Source organism: Heptranchias perlo, chromosome 28, assembly GCF_035084215.1.
Source record: "Heptranchias perlo isolate sHepPer1 chromosome 28, sHepPer1.hap1, whole genome shotgun sequence".
NCBI lineage: Eukaryota > Metazoa > Chordata > Chondrichthyes > Hexanchiformes > Hexanchidae > Heptranchias > Heptranchias perlo.
In genome coordinates, this window is record NC_090352.1 from 20,772,553 (window position 1) to 20,795,121 (window position 22,569).

The 22,569-nt window shown below is 43.1% G+C and overlaps 1 protein-coding gene across 1 annotated transcript in view; it reads right to left on the reverse strand.

Annotated features, from left to right (window-relative positions):
- Positions 1 to 6,811: 6,811 nt before the first annotated feature.
- Positions 6,812 to 22,569, reverse strand: part of LOC137344911 (double C2-like domain-containing protein beta) — a 194,017-nt gene continuing 178,259 nt past the window's right edge. Inside the window, exons 7-9 of the mRNA XM_068008186.1 lie at positions 10,165 to 10,246; positions 7,786 to 7,882; positions 6,812 to 6,948 (exon numbers count right to left, since the gene is read on the reverse strand). Of these exons, the coding sequence (XP_067864287.1) occupies positions 6,812 to 6,948; positions 7,786 to 7,882; positions 10,165 to 10,246 (316 nt within the window). The remainder of the gene's footprint in view (positions 6,949 to 7,785; positions 7,883 to 10,164; positions 10,247 to 22,569) is intronic.

The following is a 22,569-nucleotide window of genomic DNA, read 5'->3' on the forward strand; positions in this document are numbered from 1 at the left end:
ATTATTTTCAGCTTTAATGCAGAGTATTATTACATAATCAGAAAGGATAAAATATTTTTGGTACCAGCAGTTCGTAAGGAAGAAAGTAATAAATGTTCAAATTGGTTCAATGTCATTCTACAAACCATTCTAAAGACAGGTGATAGGTTTTAAGAATGTTTGTACTTTACTTATTAGCCTGCACCTGTAGAGACTACTGGATTGATTTAAAACTTAATCCTGATTTAAAACTTATACCAACTGCAATAGCCCCCTTGAAAGATAATTCTAGCATATTCTAACTCTCGTTCTCCCCCCAACTTTCACTAATGGGGATCAGCACAGCACAGAAACTTAAGCCCATGAGATAACAGCTGCAGCTTAGGACATGATGTCCTGCTGTCTATTGTTTTGCCTCTTCCAATTAAGATAATGTTTTAATCTTCAGGTGGGGTCTTTTGGCTGAACCAATAATGTTAAGCATTTTTTTTAATGTCTGCTGCATTTTTTTTCTTTTTTTTCCTGAGATGATTTTTGATTGCCAGTAATTTTAATGTATTTTTTTTAACACACACTTCAACAAGGCCCAACTTCATGCACTATTCAATTTTTACCCATTATAAAGGAAATGGAGCTGATTTTCATGTACTGGGGTAAGTCAGTTTTAAACTGTTAACAACTGGTGCCAGTTACTTATTAACCATTTATGATTAAAAGTAGTAAAGTGCTAACAGCAATGAATTTTCTTGGATACACTGATTTGCATAATGATACATTGCACTAGGTGCAAACTTCGATGGGTGCAGGGAGCTGCTAGTGTGGGAATGATAACTTGCAAAGAGATTAAGACAATTGAAGGTGACGTTCATTTCTGAAAACCTTTGGTGAGTCTCAAAAGGCACCTCCACCCATTAGAAGCATTTTTCAAGGCTGAAGGGACAGGGGACTAGGAATTTGCAAATAAAAATAAAGGGACAGGAAACTAAAAGTGCAGTGTGAGACTGCAGCCAAATATGGAGCAGGCCAGCACTCAACCCCTTTTTGATGGCTGCTGATGTGGAGGTGGTGCTGCATGAGGTGGTTACAAGGATAATGATCCTCTATGCCACTCCATGGAACCACCCCAATGGGTCACCATTGCAGTCTGCGTACAAGAAGATGGAGACAAGTTTCAACCAAATGTTGCATGGTAGCTGCACGTGTTCTTGCAATAGATAACACAGTTCTGCATCTGGTTCTCTGATCACTCAGATCCTACGAAGACAACGGGTAGATTGTCATCTTTTCGCCCAAGCGTAAAACTGGCAACGTTGATTGTCCACCCATCACAGAAACCGCACAACTTTTATTTCCATTTCTATAACGGCCGTCTGATACTGTCCAGGCATAAAACTGGTGCAAGTCAAAAGTCTACCCAACAGTTCCCCACAGTCTTTCCCAGGTAGGTATGCTAGAGTCTGCAGATATCGTTGGTGGAATCTTGGTAGGTGTAGGCAATCAGCTGTTGTTCACACTGGCATGTCTTCTTTGCCGCTAAATGCATGACCTACTGTGAGGAGGCTGCATCCAAAGAAGCAACATTATGGTTATTCAGGCATTCACATATATTGGTGCAGTTGGGTCTGCTGTCCCAGCTTTCTTTGTGAATAGGAGCCTCCGTGTGCATTAATTATCTGCCAAACTGAGGTATGCTTACCTCTGTTTTCAGATATGGATGTGAGTGTACTGGCAGGGGATGGGGGCTGGGGAGGAGACACAGAGCATCTCTCGTGGAACTGCTGTTATACTACTGTTGGCACTTTTCTTAAGAACATAAGATATGGCCACTTTAGCCTGCTCCGCCATTCAATAAGATCATGGCTGATCTTCTACCTCAACTCTACTTTCCTGCCCGATCGTCATATCCCTTGATTCGCTTGGTGTCCAAAAATCTATCGATCTCAGTCTTCAATATACTCAACGTCTGAGCATCCACAGCCCTCTAGGGTATAGAATGCCAAAGAGTCACAAGTGAATCTGAGTGAAGAAATTTTTCCTCCTCTCGGTCCTAAATAGCCAATCCCTTATTATGAGACTATGACCCCTAGATCTAGATTCTCCAATAAGAACATAAAACTTATACTGAGGTCTTCTTTCAAAAACCTCAGTGTAGGTGAGCAATTGAAACCAATTGGTGCCAGTAACGGTGCAAGATGCAAGAAAAAGAACAACAGGAACAAAGGCTCATGAGAACATAAGTGTCAGCAGAAAATAAAAATCATTACTAGTTCAGAAATGGCCCAAAAACAGCGCTTTAAATGAACTGGTGGTTGACTTTTCAATCCCTGGATACAAAGCTTTCTCAGAATTATTTACACTAGACATCCTGCTCAGCTGAACATCCAGGAATTGCATGTAGGTTGTCCCACACCATTTCTGTATTTAAATGAAGCTCCTGCCTGTTTCAGAATGGACATTCACTGCCCTGTCCCAACCACAATCAGAAACTTGAATGGTGCATAAAATAGGTGGAGATCAGTCAGGACTGATATCCTGCCCAATTTCATGCTCCACTGTGCTTCATCTGAGTCCATTTCCAGGGTGTAATGGAGACTGAAATTAAGGGCAATGTGTTAATATTGTGGCACAACACATCACCACTTCCTCAAATTTCATGCTATACTCTCTCATTCAGGCCAATGAATTTTCTTATTATTTTCTGTGATGTTAGGGCTAATCAGTTTGTCTCCATGCCATTGGTTACCAAGGCCAAATGTCATCAGTTGCTTCCCTGGCCATGGTTTGGTTTCAGCGGCGAGCTCTTTATTCAGGTATTACCTCCATTACGCCACCTGCTCCTCTCTTTATTGGTTTTAAATTGGCTGCTTCTTTGGCCTTCGGCACTATTGATATACAGTTTCATGCAAAGAGCACCACTGAAACTTGGAACAGGTGTTCTACATGTTGTGTGCCGGGTTATTCCCCACCCTCTTCAGGCAGGAAATCCATTTGCATTGCTTTCATGGATTCTCAAAAGCGTGTGACCTATAAGCTCATGCAGTTCTCATGAAGAAGCTGGAAGCAATAAGGACAAATCTAGCAATTCATCTGGATGCGTACTCCATCTCCAAGATCCAAGTAAGGGTAGATGAGAGATGGAACCCACGGGAAAATGGTGCAGATATTATGAGGGAGTCATTGCACACTGAGGGGACACCAGAAGATTGGAAATGTGGTGCACACATTTAAAAAGGGTGACAAAACAGACATAGGCAAGTACAGACTGCAGAGCCAGTAGTCTTACTTTCATTTTCCTTAAAGGGACATCCTTGAGCATACCCGACAGTTGTCTTATAGGAAGCTTTATTTTCATCAGGACTAGTTGGAGTCTACATTTTTGAGATAAGGAGGACATTCTCGTTGTATGCACATTAACTGGCTTTATATGAGCATTTTGCACTACACAGTGTTTGGAAATAAATTAGGGAATGGCACTGCAGTAATACTGGACTTCACCTGACACTGAGCCATCCATATTTAGGATTTTATTGCAGTGTAAAACTGTGATATTGGGCTGTTAGTGAATGATTGATTATGCTCTATAACTTTGAAAGCAGTTTTCAGCTTGTTCATACGCTCTCGGTGGAGGCACCTTTGTACTATGCGGTAACTGGGGAGAAAGCCCAAACCAACCACTTTAGAGCGGCCAACATCCATGGGAAAATGTGAGGAGCTTCACAAATAAGAGTATAATAGACTGAAAACCCCAGACTGGAGACAGCCAGTAAGGTCCACCTGATAGCACAAAATTCTGCCCCTCCCATTCCTGCAAATCATGTTTCGTACATTTTAGGTTTTTTTTAAAAAAAAGATTGCAGTGCGCACACAAGGAAATCTTTTTGACTGAATCAAAAGAGCATTATAGGCCAGAAATTACTGTTGCTGATAAATAGATAAGTTATATTTAAAAAAAGATAAATTTAAAAATAGATACATAAATAAATTTAAAAATAAATAAATTGGGGTGACCTAATAGAGGTCTTTAAAATTATGAAGGGGTTTGATAAGCTCAACGTAAAGAAAATATTTCCACTTGTGGGGGAGACCAAAACTAGGGGCCATAAATATGAGATAGTCACCAATAAATCTAATATGCAATTCAGGAGAAACTTCTTTACCCTCAGAGTGGTGAGAATGTGGAACTCGCTACCACAGGAGCAGTTGAGGCAAATAGCATAGATGCATTTAAGGAGAAGCTAGATAAGCACATAAGGGTGAAAGGAATAGAAGGATATGCTGAGAACGTTAGATGAAGAGGGGTGGGAGGAGGCTCGTGTGGAGCATAAATGCTGGCATAGACCAGTTGGGCTGCATGGCCTATTTCTGTGCTGAAAACGCTATGTGATATGTAATAGCAGATGAATGTTTAACACAGTCAAATGATTTTCCTCTCTGTGCTATTTTAATGGAGGGTATTAACCCAGTTATTTTAAATAGGTTAACCCTGCTGTTAAAATAGCAGACAGAGGGAGGTCATTTGTGCATGTTAAGCATTCGTCTGCTATTAGCAGCAATGGTAATTCCGAGCCTCATATATTAGAAATTGTCTGAAACGCACAGCAGTTTGATCAGCATCTGAAAGAGGAAAAGGGAGGTTCATGTTTGGGTATGACTGGTCATCAGAACTCAGTTTTAAGATTTTGTTTCAATGATACTGACTTGTACTTAGCCCTTCTGCAGCTATTAAAAATGAACGGTATTTATTTCAAATGATTAAATCAGCACACTCACAGTTCATCTAATCCTGCATCTGCTACAGGACTACCATGGGGTCAGGGTCAGGGACAGGGATAGGTGTGATAGTGAGTCAGGTTTGTCTTGCAAATGCAGAATGTTTGGGATTATTAAAGGTGCATGTTAGAAAACATTTCAGTTCACAGATTAATATGATGTATCTGGGGTTAAATTTGCTGCATCCTGCTAAGTTGGATTGAAGTCCCTACAACAACTTTTATTTTCTTACTTAAAATATCAGTGATCCTTCCAGGAGAAATTATTTTTGACTTGAAAGGCAGAACACAGCAAGGGGCCAAAGTGTCAGAAAACACATCGAATAAAGTATCAAAAATCAAGATTTTCTGGAAGTGTCCCAAGGTTCTACTCGAAAATAAATCTCATGCCTACATAACAACCATGGCTGCAGTTCAAAAGTAATTAATTGGCTGCGAAGCACTATGAAATGGCCTGAGGATGATCTTTATAAACTTGAATTATTTCTTTATTTATGGCTAGTTTTCGGCCTGTCAGCTTTTGTGAGGTTGTGTCAGCTTTTTGGAAGCTGTTGGTTAGCTTTAACCAGTTTTCTAGGTGGCATGTATGGAGGGTGCACAAGTCTTGGTGGAGCTGTTCAGGAATGGTGCGTGAGTATTGAGCAGTTAATTAGTAATGGTGCTCAATAAAACAAAGTTTGAGAGCACTGATCGGTGGAAATGTTCTTTGCCTCATCACCAGGCTTGGACTAGGTGCTTGTGGCTCAGGAATAGCACAGATTAGTGCCAATACAAGGAAGCATTGAGCCAAACTTTCAGCCTACACTTCTAACTTAAAGAAACATCTTCCAGCTCTGGAGACATGATCCAGGGGAGAAGTGCAAGGGAAGGATACTTTCTCAGCCATGAACTGGAGAAGAGTGGGCTAAATTGATAAATTCATAAAGATTTAGTGAGCCAAAATCATAGAATTGTACACACAGAAGGAGGCCATTTGGCCCATTGTGCCTGTTGAAAGAACTATCTAATTAGTCCCACTTCCCTGTTCTAGCCCTGCAAATATGAACTCCTATTATTTTTCAGATGGTGAGCTATTAACTACTTCCCTTACCCCTGACACTTAGCCCTTGAAATTTCTCATCTCCACATATTCAACTCAGGACTTGCAGTACTAGAGCTGTTAATTGAGAGCTGTCTTGTGTTGTGGATTTCCACTGGAAATAAGATTCTTGGAAGTGACCCATTAATAGTGAAATGCATAAAACTGAATTAAGGAATAACACGGAAATATTCACCCCCAGCGCTTGATTTAAATCTGGGCCTCCAATACAGAAGAGCGGTATCTTACGCTATCCTCTTCAAATTCTAGTGACGAAAAGACGACAATTAAAATGTGAACCACGCTATATTTATCTTGTGTGTGCTATCTTTAGCTTCATTTAAAACTTGTCATTTTTTTTTGGAATATTGACAAGCTTTACCTAAAATAGACTTGCTTTCAATAAAATAATTGTAACCTATGGAAAATTGGCCACTATTATGACCGTCATTCTCCTGTACTGTATCAAAAGTACTTTATTACTCCAAAATAATACTAAACGCATAACAGGACCCATTCCTTTGTGCAACTTCTTTTAGAGTTGGGTCATCTGTCTGCAATAAAGAGGATAACTATATTTAAGTGCTCCTGACGTTTTCTCTTTTGTAGTAATAAAAATTAAATACCCCAAAAACAGTAAATAATTTGCTTGGCCTGGGTCACTAAAAGTATTAATCATCAAAAGTGGATAATTCTTGGTGTTACACCAATTATAAAAAGTCATCCAAAGGTAGACCTCTGATATTTATCCCAAGTGCTCAGATACACAAATGCATGTAAACATGTACATAAGCCAATATGTAAGCCACAAGATTACCAGGCAAAGTTAGGTATCTGTGAAGAGGCCTAGAGAGAGTTGTTTCTGAAACGAAAAGTGCAAAAGGCCCAACCTTTCTGCGACAGTTGTTAATATATCTGCTTTCGGAGAGAACCTCACTTGTCCTGCGCTGAGTTGCAGAGCAAGATTCTCAACGGACACCTGGCATCAATCACTGAGAATAGATCCTGGGAGTTCATTGGTCAATGTGTGCCAACGCTCAATTTTCTTGTCCTTGCTCTTCAGACAGTCAAACCAGTGCTTTAAACGTTCACCTTTTGCATTAATTCCAAGCGTCACCCCACCTAAACAGAACATTTGTAAGGGTCGTTATCCATTTTCCGCGTACTGGAAGACCAACAACTTTAAAATGATGCAGCTTTCTTTTTACCATATAAGGAAAAATAGACTATTTCCATATCTAGTGATCAGAGAAGGTAGAAATAGAAAAATGTACAGGATTCAAAAACCACTTAATTATATTCTTGGGATAAACAAAAGTGAAATAATTTAATTCCCCATTAAAGATATGGATATAAAATGACACTGCAGTTCACAAAGTTTCAATCATTTTTCAGATTACGTAATTAATATTGTGCTTCAATATTTTGGAATGTTTAGGTTTAATATTTCTTGCATTGGTTTCCTCACCATTGTCTGGTATCCTTGTAGAGCCAACTGCCCATTACAGGGAAATGACCAATAACTAAAGGAAGTAATCACTGTGAAATAAGGAGAGAAATTGCAGAAATCTATACTGGTAACCAGCCGAAAATCTACCAGCTACCAGAAAGCAAGTATTACAAAGGTTCAAATCAATGCACTAACCCCACCAGACACATGAGCATGCTATTCAAATTCACAGGACAGTAATGCCCATTGATTATGCAAATCTTCATGTTCAGGGGAAGGAAGAAAGACACAGGAAAGAAAGGTAGCAAAACAAATATCGAAAATAATAACTGTGTGTCCACTGTAGATACCTTTAAGGGAGAAGGATGATTACAATACTAAAGTAGATGAGTTGAATGGAGAGTTGTCTCACTGAAACTTTAATTAGACTCGTGTCTTCAGCCCAGCTTGTTACTTTTTTAAAAATTTACAAGTTTCAGTTATTAAAATACGAAGTCAAATTCACTTACCAATGAAGTCATTTGATTTTCCAATATCATAATCCCAAACAGTTACTTCCAGGGTTTTTTTAGCCAAATCTGCTTGCTTGATTTCATAGCAAAATTCCTATATTTAAAAAAAAAATCAAGAAAATGATTAATGATATGAGTTTCTAATCTTGTGGTAATTTATCCTGATTGAAACTTAGGGGTAGATTCTCATCTTCACCATCTGAGTGATAATTGAGCAGGGAAGATCACCCATCCTTTATACAGCCTGACCATTTTCATTCAAACGGAATCAATGGAATGAAAATTGGGCGGGTGCTAGAAAGGGCGGGGATCCGCCTTGATGGATTACTGCCCAAGTGATGAAGTTGAAAATCTAACCCTTAGTCTTCTGTCGACTTGATCACAAGTCTAATGAATATTTATTAACCCTCTAGTTTAAGCTTCTTTAAAATACAAAACTGTGTCGTATATTTTCTCATTGATTTATTGCAAGATAGAAATATTCAAACTATCTGCTTATCACTTCAGCGAATGAATACTGGATACTTTTATCTGCAGTTTGCTAACTATAATTAATATAGATTTAACTAATCATAGAAGGGATTGCATTTATCACCCAGGAAATTGATCATAAAAAATTGCAATTAAAAAAACAAGTTTGCAGCGTAACCAATGTGTTGTGACTGCTTCGTTATTTTTGGTGCAGTTTTGTAGGAGTTATTTTCTTTATGCTAAACATACCATTAACTCTATGGGCCCGATATTACAAGGGAGGTGGGTTGGCAGCGTGGGGTCGACTGGGCGCGTGGGTAACGCGCCCAGTGAAATTGGTGGATTTGGCATGCGATCATAAGTAAATTGAAGCCACTTACCTTAGCTTCCGGGTTTCGCGCTGGAAAGCTGCGCAGCGGGTGGTCTGTGCACCCGCATCATAGGCTGTCAGCTGGAGGAGCCCTATTTAAAGGGGCAGTCCTCCACTGACTGATGCTGCAGAAAATAGGCAAAATTACAGCATGGAGCAGCCCAGGGGGAAGGCTGCTCCCAGATTTAATGATGCTTCACTCCAGGTCTTACTGGATGGGGTGAGGAGGAGGAGGAGGAGGAGGAGAAGGAGGGAGATCTTCTCCCCAGCGGACGGGAAGAAGTGGCCTGCCTCTGCCACCACAAAGGCATGGCTCGAGGTGGCAGAGGAGGTCAGCAGCACCACCAACATATCACGCACCTGCATACAGTGCAGGAGGCGCTTCAATGACCTAACCAGGTCAGCCAAAGTGAGTATTCTTACTCATTCCCCTACACTCCGTCTGCCACATCACTGCCCCCACCCCACATCTCCTTCTGCACTGCCAACACTACTCTGTCACATCACTCCTCACACCCACTGAACCCTCATCCTCATCTTACCTGCACTTCCTTACCTCACCAGTACTCAACCCACCACTACCACTCAACCCATTCCTCAAACAATCTCATGGCTCTGTCTTATACTCACCCTCTCATGCATCTCTTTCACGGTCAGCCTCACCCCACCTGCCACTACTTGTGCTGCAGCCACAGGGCATGCATCGCGTATGTGTAGTAGGAAGCGTAAGGCAAACGCGTCATGAGCATGAAGGGGATGCACAAGGGTGTTTGAGGGTTTGTCATGGTTTTTACTTATATTTCATTTCTGATCAACTCACATTACATATTATATTGTCACCACGCAGGTGCCTGTTGTGCAGCACTGTGTTGTGTAGCTGTAGGTGGACGGCGTGCCTGGCGAGGCTGGCGATGTTGCTCGTCCTCCAATGGAGTGATGAATGCAGCAAAGCCCACACCCCCCCGCCATCCTGACGGTGTGCGTGTGAGGGGGTCCGCAAAGTAAGTAAATGTGTTTTGACAGCAGAGTTTAGGGTATGATTTAATAATTTTGAGTGTGGCGACAACGGTGTGGCAGGCAAAACTTTGTCTGAGGTGACAGAGTGCCCTGCTGCAATGAATGAGGTATTCCCCCCAATTGTCAAGGAATCCTCTGCATCTCCCGATGGCTGCTGACTGAAACAGTTCTGCAACAACAGGGAGTGTTTCCCACAGCATGGGAAACACGCTGAGGAGAGTCCAAAATCACATCCCTGCTAAAATCTCTTCCCAATAAGGTCTGTCAACCACCTCAAGTACCTCCCTAACTATCTAAACTGTCATCCCGCCGGCTTTAATTGCCGGTGGGAGTCCCGCATGCGGGGGCTGCGCATGCACTGATTCGCGTCATTGGGGAACCCGGAAGTGTGCGGGTTGGAGCCGAGCTCCGGACCCGGTCTGGGATTCCCCAATTTTAGGAACCCTTCCGCCACGAACGCACCCGCTTGGCCATCCTAAAATTGACCCCTATGTATTTAAGAGAAGCTGTATTGATACCTCATTAAATTCTGGATTAAGGGTTTTCTTTTTGACAGCTGTCTTATGTTTTGATTTCTTGTCCGCATCTGGCTTCAAATATCTGGAAAAAACAAGTTAAAAAAGATTAAGTGGTAGGTGCAGTGTTGTCTAGTCCCATGATACTTTTCAAAGGGAAATTCACCCGTTGTCCTGGCCAACATTCATCCCTCAACTAACACCACCAAAATCAGATTAACTCATCATCTCATTTTTGTTGGTGGGATCTCATATATGCTTTGCTGATATTTCAGTAGGTGGACTGTTTACACTTCAGTGCGATGAGACCAGAATGAAACATTAACTCGTGTAATTATACAAAATAATGAAAATGCTACGGTTCTCCACATCGGTGGGTCTTCCTTCGTGACTTAAACAAAATAAGTTCTAACAACCCACCTGCATTCTAACCTCCTGAGTTATGTAACTCTTTTCCAAATCCTTTCTGTGGAATAATTATCAAAAAGTCCCAAAACTTTTCAGCCTTATAAGATGCCAGGGTCTCCGGTATAAGAAGCTGCTTGAACGTGTGCCCTTCTGGAGTATAGGTACACATAATAAGCAATGAAAGAGTTGTAAGATTGCCTGATAGCTTGGCATGAGCCAGTAGTAAATGGGTAGTACGCTGACAGCCAACACTTTGTGACTTTGCCATTTACTGGGTATAAGGTGCTGCTGTGTAGTTGTACTTTGACAGTTTTCTTATGGTCTGCCATAGTCTCTGCATCTGTTCCGAGATCCTACAGAATGCCTATCAGGGCAACCTTCTTTGCACCACCTCAAGCAGCAACACCTCCAGTTCACCATCCATCAAACTCACAGAGCGTATTAGTTACGTGTCCAAGCAATCCATTTCCTTCTTACACACTTGTATTGTTATCTAATTGTTTTTGCCAGCCATTTTTAAAAATTGGAAATAGTCTTTGCATAGGCAACTAGAACTGATTGACTTCGCATGTGGACACATACGTTTAAGTGCTATTTCACTGAATATTCCATTACCCTCCTTTGGCAAGCTCCCAGTGAAAGGCCCAACCAAGGTGGGGAGCTCACTATCCGGCACAGGCATGATGGACCGAATGGCCTCCTTCTGTGCTATATCATTCAATGATTCTATACAAAATGAGGACTGAGGTTAGGTAATCCAGTAGGGTTGGATGAGTGTTGTTTATCTGTGTGTAAAGTCTGCTGTGCGCTGGTTTCAATTGGGTACTCCCCTTCCTTCTCCTTTCTCTCTTCCTTCCAATTCTCTCTCCTGCTAGCCTTCTTACTTTCTCTCATTTGTTTTCTCTCTCCCCTCCTTCCCTTCCCTCCCCTTCACTTTTTCCACCTTCTCGCCTTCCAACCCTCACATTCTCTTTCCTTTCATTCTTTCTACTCTCCCCTTCCCTTTTCTCCACTCCCTCTCCATCTATCCATCTACTTTTGTTTATCACTTTTTTGTCTTTCCCTTTTTTGGTTTTCTCTATTCCCCATTTCTAGTTTACTATTTTTTTTTCTGGTTGTTTCTCTGTTGACCCCCTTATATGGTTCATATTCTTTCTCTCTTTGCCCTTTTCGAGCCTGTATTCTCTCTCCAGCTATTTCTGCTTCATTTTTTTTTTCTCTTTTTATCTTCTCCCTTTTCTAATTCACATTCTCTGTCTTTCTCCCTGTTTTTGGTTCACACGTACTCTTTCCCCCCTTCTTTTGGTTCACATTTCATTTCTCCCATCCTTCTGGTTTACACTTTCTACTAACCCCCCCTCCCCCACCCTTCTGGTTCACACTCAGTCCCTCAACATGGTTTCTGGAAAAGAAGGTCATGTATCGCCAGCCTGGTTAAATATTTCAGTTACTAAGTTGGTAGAAGCCCGGTCGATATTGTGCATCTTAATTTTCAAAAAGCCTTTGACAAGGTGCCACACAAAAGGCCATTAAATAAGGTTGAGTCCTTTTGGGATTAGTGGGCAGATTTTGAGTTGGATAAGGAACTGGTTGCATTCTTGTAGATAGAAAATAGTTATTAATGGTAGTGGTTCTGCATGGGGACCGGTCACTAATGAAGACCTGCATCGATGCATTTTTAAAATTCGTTCATGGGATGTGGGCGTCGCTGGCGAGACTGGCATTTATTGCCCTTGAGAAGGTGGTGGTGAGCCGCCTTCTTGAACCGCTGCAGTCTGTGTGGTGACGGTTCTCACACAGTGCTGTTAGGAAGGGAGTTCCAGGATTTTGACCCAGTGACGATGAAGGAACGGCGATATATTTCCAAGTCGGAATGGTGTGTGACTTGGAGGGGAACGTGCAGGTGGTGTTGTTCCCATGTGCCTGCTGCTCTTGTCCTTCTCGGTGGTAGAGGTCGCGGGTTTGGGAGGTGCTGTCGAAGAAGCCTTGGCGAGTTGCTGCAGTGCATCCTGTGGATGATACACACTGCAGCCACAGTGCGCCGGTGGTGAAGGGAGTGAATGTTTAGGGTGGTGGATGGGGTGCCAATCAAGCAGACTGCTTTGTCCTGGATGGTGTCGAGCTTCTTGAGTGTTGTTGGAGCTGCACTCATCCAGGCAAGTGGAGAGTATTCCATCACACTCCTGACTTGTGCCTTGTAGATGGTGGAAAGGCTTTGGGGAGTCAGGAGGTGAGACACTCGCCGCAGATTACCCAGCCTCTGACCTGCTCTTGTAGCCACAGCATTTACATGGCTGGTCCAGTTATGTTTCTGGTCAATGGTGATCCCCAGGATGTTGATGGTGGGGGATTCGGTGATGGTAATGCCGTTGAATGTCAAGGGGAGGTGGTTAGATTCACTCTTGTTGGAGATGGTCATTGCCTGGCACTTGTCTGGCATGAACGTTACTTGCCAATTATGAGCCCAAGCCTGGATGTTGTTCAGGTCTTGCTGCATGCGGGCACGGACTGCTTCATTATCTGAGGGGTTGCGAATGGAACTGAACATTGTGCAATCATCAGCGAACATCCCCATTTTTGACCTTATGATGGAGAGAAGGTCATTGATGAAGCAGCTGAAGATGGTTGGGCCTAGGACACTGCCCTGAGGAACTCCTGCAGCAATGCCCTGGGGCTGAGATGATTGGCCTCCAACAACCACTACCATCTTCCTTTGTGCTCGGTATGACTCCAGCCACTGGAGAGTTTTCCCCCTGATTCCCATTAACTTCAATTTTACGAGGGCTCCTTGGTGCCACACTCGGTCAAATAGAATCATAGAATCATAGAAGTTACAACATGGAAACAGGCCCTTCGGCCCAACATGTCCATGTCGCCCAGTTTATACCACTAAGCTAGTCCCAATTGCCTGCACTTGGCCCATATCCCTCTATACCCATCTTACCCATGTAACTGTCCAAATGCTTTTTAAAAGACAAAATTGTACCCGCCTCTACTACTGCCTCTGGCAGCTCGTTCCAGACACTCCCCACCCTTTGAGTGAAAAAATTGCCCCTCTGGACCCTTTTGTATCTCTCCCCTCTCACCTTAAATCTATGCCCCCTCGTTATAGACTCCCCTACCTTTGGGAAAAGATTTTGACTATCTACCTTATCTATGCCCCTCATTATTTTATAGACTTCTATAAGATCAGCCCTAAACCTCCTACTCTCCAGGGAAAAAGGCCCCAGTCTATCTAACCTCTCCCTATAAGTCAAACCATCAAGTCCCGGTAGCATCCTAGTAAATCTTTTCTGCACTCTTTCTAGTTTAATAATATCCTTTCTATAATAGGGTGACCAGAACTGTACACAGTATTCCAAGTGTGGCCTTACTAATGTCTTGTACAACTTCAACAAGACATCCCAACTCCTGTATTCAATGTTCTGACCAATGAAACCAAGCATGCCGAATGCCTTCTTCACCACCCTATCCACCTGTGACTCCACTTTCAAGGAGCTATGAACCTGTACTCCTAGATCTCTTTGTTCTATAACTCTCCCCAACGCCCTACCATTAACGGAGTAGGTCCTGGCCCGATTCGATCTACCAAAATGCATCACCTCACATTTATCTAAATTAAACTCCATCAGCCATTCATCGGCCCACTGGCCCAATTTATCAAGATCCCATTGCAATCCTAGATAACCATCTTCACTGTCCACAATGCCACCAATCTTGGTGTCATCTGCAAACTTACTAACCATGCCTCCTAAATTCTCATCCAAATCATTAATATAAATAACAAATAACAGCGGACCCAGCACCGATCCCTGAGGCACACCGCTGGACACAGGCCTCCAGTTTGAAAAACAACCCTCTACAACCACCCTCTGTCTTCTGTCGTCAAGCCAATTTTGTATCCAATTGGCTACCTCACCTTGGATCCCGAGATTTAACCTTATGTAACAACCTACCATGCGGTACCTTGTCAAAGGCTTTGCTGAAGTCCATGTAGACCACATCTACTGCACAGCCCTCATCTATCTTCTTGGTTACCCCTTCAAAAAACTCAATCAAATTTGTGAGACATGATTTTCCTCTCACAAAACCATGCTGACTGTTTCTAATCAGTCCCTGCCTCTCCAATGCTGCCTTGATGTCATGGGCAGTCACTCTCACCTCACCTCTGGAATACAGCTCTTTTGTCCATGTTTGGACCAAGGCTGTAATGAGGTCTGGAGCCGAGTGGTCCTGGCGGAACCCAACCTGAGCATCGGTGAGCAGGTTATTGGTGAGTAAGTGCCGCTTGATAGCTCTGTCGACAACACCTTCCATCACTTTGCTGATGATTGAGAGTAGTCTGATGGGGCGGTAATTGGTCGGATTGGATTTGTCCTGCTTTTTGTGGACAGGACATACCTGGGCAATTTTCCACATTGTCGGGTAGATGCCAGTGTTGTAGCTGTACTGGAACAGCTTGGCTAGAGGCGCAGCTAGTTCTGGAGCACAAGACTTCAGCACTACAGCCGGGATGTTGTCGGGGCCCATAGCCTTTGCTCTTCACCATCTTTATGTAAGGCCTTGGTCAGGCCTGTGTCCAATTCTGGTGCCCTCACATTATTGATGATATGGAGACCCTGGTAAAGATTTATAGCACGAGCACTGGATTGATACCTAGTTAACAGCCCTGAGTTACCATGATAGGCTTAGAGAGCAGGAGCTTTTGAATCTAGAAAAGCGTAGACTTCAAAGAGATTTGATTGAGGCCTTTAAAATAATGAAAGGATTAGACTCGGCCCAAGTGGAGAGGCTATTCAAGTTAGATAGGTTAGGGAGGATCGGGGACATAATATGTCACATGAGCATAGAGCTTGGTTAGAGGCCAGGAGGTACTTCTTTTTGCAGTCGTTGATTCTGGAGCTAGCTGCCAGCATGTGCAGTGAGTCCAGATTAGCTGCAAGCATTCAAAGTGGCCATTATATCTGCATATAGAAGATAGGTGACTCATTCAAGGATGTGTCACACTGTGATCATCGTCCCCTGGAAATTGCCTTCAGGGGTCAAAGAGGAATTTTCTTGATTTTTTTCCTAAACTTGCCTAAATTTTCTTTCAGCTCTCTCAGGAGGTTGTGCGGCTGCCTGGGTGGAATGAGGTGGCTGGGGATGCTGGTGTGCAGAAGTCAAAAAAGGACAGGCTCGATGGACCAGCTGGTCTTTACATGTCCCTCTTTTTAGTATGTTCATATGGTCCCCCCATTTCTGATTCACACTGTCTTTATCTTTCCCCCTTTCTGGCTCTCATTCTCTGTCCTCTTCTCTTCTGGTTCACACACACTCTCTCTCTTTCCAGCTTCTTCCTCTCTTCTCTTTCCCCCTTTTCCTTGTCTCTTACTTGTTCCCTTCTGTTCATGCATTTAAGGGGAAGCTAGATAAGCACATGGGGGAGAAAGGACTTGAAGGATATGCCGATAGGGTTAGATGAAGCAGGGCAGGAGGAAGCTCGTGTGGAGCATAAACGCCGGCATAGACCAGTTGGGTCGAATGGCCTGTTCCTGTGCTGTAGACTCTATATAATTCTATGTACTTCAGCTGCGCATAAAGAGCCTGCAGGACTAAAGCAGGCCGGAAAGTGAAGGGACCACTTATCAAGACGACAAGGATTGGGGCCAGCAGAAAGTTAAAACAAGAAAAGTAGGAGGGATCCAGCTTGGGCCACTACAGCAGCATGGGTTAAAGTTTAAAATAAATCAAACATCCGTGGACTGTGATGAAGAGACGAATTAGCCCTGACTTGCATAAACTGTAGACAATCAGAAAGAACATACGCAGTTGTGACCCTGCCAGCATAATTCAAGTTGAGCTGATTTCTTTTTGAAGTGCTTTCACCCAGCAAATTGCAAATTCACATTTTAAAGTTTCAAATGCACAAAAAAAAAGCAAAGATATGTGGGTTATCGGTTACTCCACACTCCTATTTCCATGAAAAAAACAGGAGAAGAACATACTTTTCACCAACGTCAACAGTATCCGAATGAAATTCCAGAAACATGCAACTTTTCAACACGCGCTTTGCGAGAATGCAATTCCATTAGAGGCAACAAAAAATCTGCAGCCATTCACAATGATCCTTCAGGGCTTCACAGTGTGAACGCCAAAGTTCAATAATTCAGCTTTGGAGCACACAGTTGTTGCAGAAAATGTCTGAACACCAAGAGGGTAAGAGACAATTTCAACAAGCGCAGTAATAGAATAATATGAGCACATTTTTGGTGGGGGAGGACAGCCCACATGCAAAGAAAGCAGGAGGTCTGGAAAAAGGTCCTTGACTTAAAAGAATACAAAGGTAAAGCATGAATATTACCATAAAGTAGCAGCAAAGGACAGGTAGAGATAATGAGGGGAAAATAGTAGTTAAAGGTACATGCAAAAAATAGTGTTGTCAGAGAAAAGTTAGCAAGGATGTAACAAATATTACAGGAATTACATTTTACATGCCACGATGGGAAAGAGAATAGGCTGCAGCAGAAATTCTCATGGATCAAATTAACTTGTCTCAATCCCCACTACTCTTATGTTTAAAGGCAGAACTGTCACATTCCTGTGCCTGTGAGTGGAGCTCCTGCTGAATTTAACATTATCTGTTCACTGTATCAGAACAGGATTGTATTGCAGCGAATAATTCTGGCTGCACTGGAAGTTGAACAGGCACAACATCCAACTGGTGATGGGTCCTCAGACATTAAGGAATTTACTCCATATGAGGAAGCTATGATTGAATTGATGAGAAAGAATTTAAAAGGTGCTGCAATTGTGTAGGTTGGAGGAGAGGGCAGGACTACTGGTATAGACCATAATTATATATACTATGATTTGCATGATATATCAACTTGTCTATGCACTCTAATTGTACACAAACATATAATTATGCATGTAGTGGCAATACAGTACTCAAGTGGATGTACACTAATGTCCCCATAACACACTACGCACTCGACTGACAGAGCAGAGAACCCAGTGGAGCACCAGTTGCATTCGATGAGCACCAGTAATTGCTCCCCCTATTGAAGCATGCACCAGTGCAGATACACACACTGCAGGAAAAGGCAGAATAGGGTCAAGCATTGAGCATTGGCTTTAAATTGATCTTTTCCCCTCACTTTTCATTAGTTTTTTTTTAAATCATTTTTTGGAGGGGTAGAACTGCTCAGAGCAACACTAAACATATACAAATCATCCGTTGGAATTTTCTCACAACACTCTACCACTCTTTCGTTTTTTTTTGCTACAGTTACTAAGTTCAATAATATAGGCTCAATAGTTCTAAACTTCTAGTTACTTGTGGTTCAGAATTCCTTGACCCTTGCGCCATCTGCGTGAAGTTCTACATCTTAGCCAATAAAAGAAAACCTCGAGTAATCTCTTCAGCTTGCAGTTTGCTCTGCTAATGGAACCCAGAGCCCACAGGTTGCTATAGAAACCAATGCCTGCCTCTCCATAGTGACAGCATGTTCCTTCACCCTCTGCTGGAACGAGAATCTCTCAGTCAAAATAACTTCAGTATTTCTTTCAAAGTAATTAAGGCAGTTGAAGTATCGATGTGTGATATGTCACATTGATATGCTGATTCTGTTGAACATTCTGCACATAACTCACTTGTGACTTCCCTGCATGAGTTGTGGAGTAATTCTGAAGAGTGAAACAGAAAGCAGTATTTCATTGTTGCTCACCCTGCAGGCTCGATTTATGTACTCAACTAACTTGAATTGAGATACCAGCAAGCTACAAATGGTTATAGAATCAAAGAATAATACTGCAGAGAAAAAGGTCATTCGGCCCAACATGCCTGTGCCAGGTCTTTGAAAGAGCTATCCAATTAGTCCCAACCCCCTGCTCTTTCCCCATAGCCCTGCAATTTTTTTCGCCTTCAAGTATTTATCCAATTCCCTTTTGAAAGTTATTATTGAATCTGCTTCCACCACCCTTTCAGGCAGTGCATTCCAGATCACAACAACTCGCTGCATAAAAAAATTTTTCCTCATTTTGTCTCTGGTTCTTTTGCCAATTACCTTAAATCTATGACCTCTGGTTACCGATCCTCCTGCCACTGGAAACAGTATCTCCCTATTTACCCTATCAAAACCCTTCATGATTTTGAACACCTCTATCAAATCTCCCCTTAACCTTCTCTGCTTTAAGGAGAACAACCCCAGCTTCTCCAGTCTCTCCACATAACTGAAGTCTCATATCCCTGGTACCATTCTAGTAAATCTCTTCTGCACTCTTATTAAGGCCTTGACATCCTTCCTAAAGTTGATGCCCAGAATTGGATACAATACTCCAACTGGGGCCCAACCAGTGATTTATAGCATAACTTCCTTGCTTTTGTACTCTATGGTCTAGATTTTGAATCGGAGCTGTGGAGGGGGGAGGGGATTTTTGGACAGGAAACCCAGAAGTCTGGTTCCCCAGACATCCAGGTGAATATAACTGTAGGGTGTCTTTTACATTTTCTCAGCAGGTTTCCCACATGACAGCAGCAGGATTGATAGGCTGGCTGCCTGTCGGACGGAAAAGCAGCAGGGGAGCGGTTGCCAAGTAAGTTGGTTATCAGGGGATTGGGGCTGGACGGACGTTTGCTGGGGGGGGGGGGGGGGGGGGAGTTGGGGGCCAGACATTGGGGCTGTTGGAGATTGGGGGGCCGGAGCTGGAGACATCGGGAGGGGGGGCGGCCATGGATAGATTGGGGCGGGGGAGTGGGGGGTGGGATCTGGCAGGTAGGCTTTCGGGCCTGGTGGAAATATTTCTGCTCCCCCTGGCCCACAAGCAGTGAAATAAAGTCACTTACTGGATGATCCAGCCCTTTTTGCCTCCTTTCACCTGGTGAGAATCACGAGCCCTGGGAATCTCACATGAGTTAAAAATAAAAAAGCTGTTAAAATAGAGGCATGTAGCATCCTTAAAAGATTTCAGTGACCAACCTGTCTCCTGAGAGCGGATTGGTCGTCCAACCCCCCGACCCACCTCTGTTAAAACCGAAAGTGAGCGGGTTGGGGCTGGGTTTGACATTTTTACAATTTTTACCTTCCCACCCGCCCACCACCCCCCCAACCCACCGTCCTTGGGCGTTAAATGATCCCCTATGCCTCGGTTTATAAAGCCCAGGATCCCCTATGCCTTTTTAACAGCCTTCTCAACTTGTCCTGCTACCTTCAAAGATTTGTGTACGTACACCCCCAGGTCTCTCTGTTCCTGCACCCCCTTTAAAATTGTACCATTTAGTTTATATTGCCTCTCCTCATTCTTCCTGCCAAAATGCATCACTTCACACTTCTTTGTGGTAAATTGCCTCTGCCATGTGTCTGCCCATTTCACCAGTCTAGCCGGTGTCTCACCAGGTTAGTCGAAGGGGGAGATAAAAACAATCCTGATCCCGAAGAGAAATGGCCAGTTGAATACAGCTGGAATAAATGCTCTGCCTCAGAAACATTAACTGACCATTTCCATTCAAGGAAATATCTTGTGAATCATCTTGGTTCTAGCTTTACAGTCACGCACTCGCCCTCTTTCCCCCCACTGTTAGAAGTCTACTGAATGTTAAATTTCAACAGCAGCCCACTATATTAACTCAGTCATCACTGTTTTATAGTTTCTGATCCCTAAATGCCTGGTGAGCAGTGATAAATGTGCATTCTTAGCAGAGGCCTCAGTTGACCTTATCAAACTGTAATTCAGTTATGTTTGAGAGCAAACAACAAATGGACAAACATTAGGTCTACTCTAGAGGCAGTCACATTCCGTATGACTGATATCAAGTGAAATGGCTTTCAGTGACACAAGCTGTACATTTGAAGATAGGCTGTGGAGGTTTACTCTCATTCCGACTCCTTTGGCACAACAGTTAGCATTTAGCCAACTGTTGTGCTACAAGTAACAGGCTGAGAGTGCTCTGGTCAATAGCACATTTTTGGGTGACATTCTACAGCTAAAAGTGAGATTGTGTACCACTATAGATATAGAACATGGTTTAAAATGAACAAGACTACAAAAAACTCCCCCTGCCCACACAGAAGGGGATCGGGGAATGGGTTCCCAACAAAAAGTAGTTCATGTGAAGTCAACTAAGTCTTTGAGCCGAATAAGTATCTCATTAGGAATGGGCCTGGGGTTTCAGGGATTATGTATAGACTGAGATGATCAAATACTTCAGATTACGTGACGGAGGCTGTGTTGCTGGAGCAACAGTGTTGCTGGACATGGAGGGCACCAGGGTGGGATTGAGCAGTGAAGAGGGATGAATATTGTGAAGTTTTGGTTTGATTATTTTTGAGGATTAGAGAGTTTTTATGCAATACTTTCCAGCAGGAGATAAAATGAGTGATGTAGGGTCCATACTAAGTAAAATTATACATGGCTTGTGAAAAAATGTGTTTGATGGTTAAATATCCTCTTTTTGTTCCCTCTTACATTTTGCTTTTGAGCTACGTAACCAACTTTATAAAAGCAAAAAATTCTTAATTTTCTTTTATTTATTCTTGGGATGATAGTGTCACTGGCAAGGCCGGCATTTATTGCCCATCCCTTCTTGAACTGCTGGTAGCAGTCTGATACAACTGAGTGGCTTGCTAGGTCATTTCAGAGGGCAGTCAAGAGTCAACCACGCTGGTGTGGGACTAGAGTCACATGTGGACCAGACCGGGAAAAGACGGCAGGTTTCCTTCCCTAAAGGACATTAGTGAACCAGTTGGATTTTTACAACAATCCGACAGCTTCTTGGTCACTTTTACTGATACCAGCTTTTTATTTCCAGAATTTTTAAACTGAATTCAAATTCTCAAACTGCCATGGTGGGATTTGAACACACATTCTCTGGATTGTTAGTCCAGGCCTCTGGATTACTGGTCCAGTAACATAACCATTACACTACTGTAACTTATATCAACACTGAATTCATAGTTGGGATTTTGCAGTGGGCAGGCAAGTATGGGGTTACCACATACAGGAAAAATACTCACATTAGGGCCAGTTTTCCACTTACGTTCCCCAGATCAGGTGCAATGCACTGGAAGTGCACTCTGCCTGCTGTGAGAGGAATGCATCTCAATTTCTCGGCCCAGGAATAGGTGTCTTCCCCCACTTCCTCTTCGTTGTACCTGGGAATTGCGCACATGCAACAAAGAGGAAAATCTACCAGATTATTGGACTACTTGTCCAATATGCAGTCTTGGATGAGCTGTAATTTCCTCCAGTTGAACATTGATAAAACCAAAGCCATTACCTTCAGCCGCCACCACTAACTCCATACCCTTGCCATCCTCTCTGGCCACTGTCTCCAACTACATCATACAACTTGTAACCTCAGTGTCCTGTTCGACAATGGATTGGATTTCTGACTGCCATATCCTCTCCATCTCAAAGATTGCCTACTTCCACCTCTACAACATTGTCCACCTTCGCACCTACTTCAGCATCTCTGCCACTGAAACCCTTGTTCGTGTCTTTGTCACTTCTAGACTCGATTATTTCATTGCTCTCCTGGTTGGTCTCCCATACTGTACTCTTTGTAAACATCAGCTCATTCACAACTCTGCCTATCCCCCACCTAGTCCTGCTCATCCATCATCCCGGTCCTAGCTGACCTACTTTGGCTCCTGGTTTCCTCTAGGCCTCAAATTTAAAATTCCCATCCTATGGTTTAAACGCGTCCTTGGCCTTGTCCCTTCCTATCTCTGTAATCTTCTCCAGTCCTACAATAACACCCCCCACCCCCAGTTTCTCTGACTCCAGCCTCTTGTGCATTGCTTCCTCCTTTCACTCTACAACTGGTGGTCCTGCCTTCTGCCATCTATGGCCCACAGTCTGGAATTCCCTCCCCAAAACCTCTTTGCCTCTCCATCTCCCCGTCCACCAATAAAACTCCCCTTCAAACCCTCCTCATTGACCAAGCTTTTGGTTATCTCCTCCCAACTTTCCTTCTCTGGATCAGCATTTTTTAATGCCTGTGTGAAGCACCTTGCAATG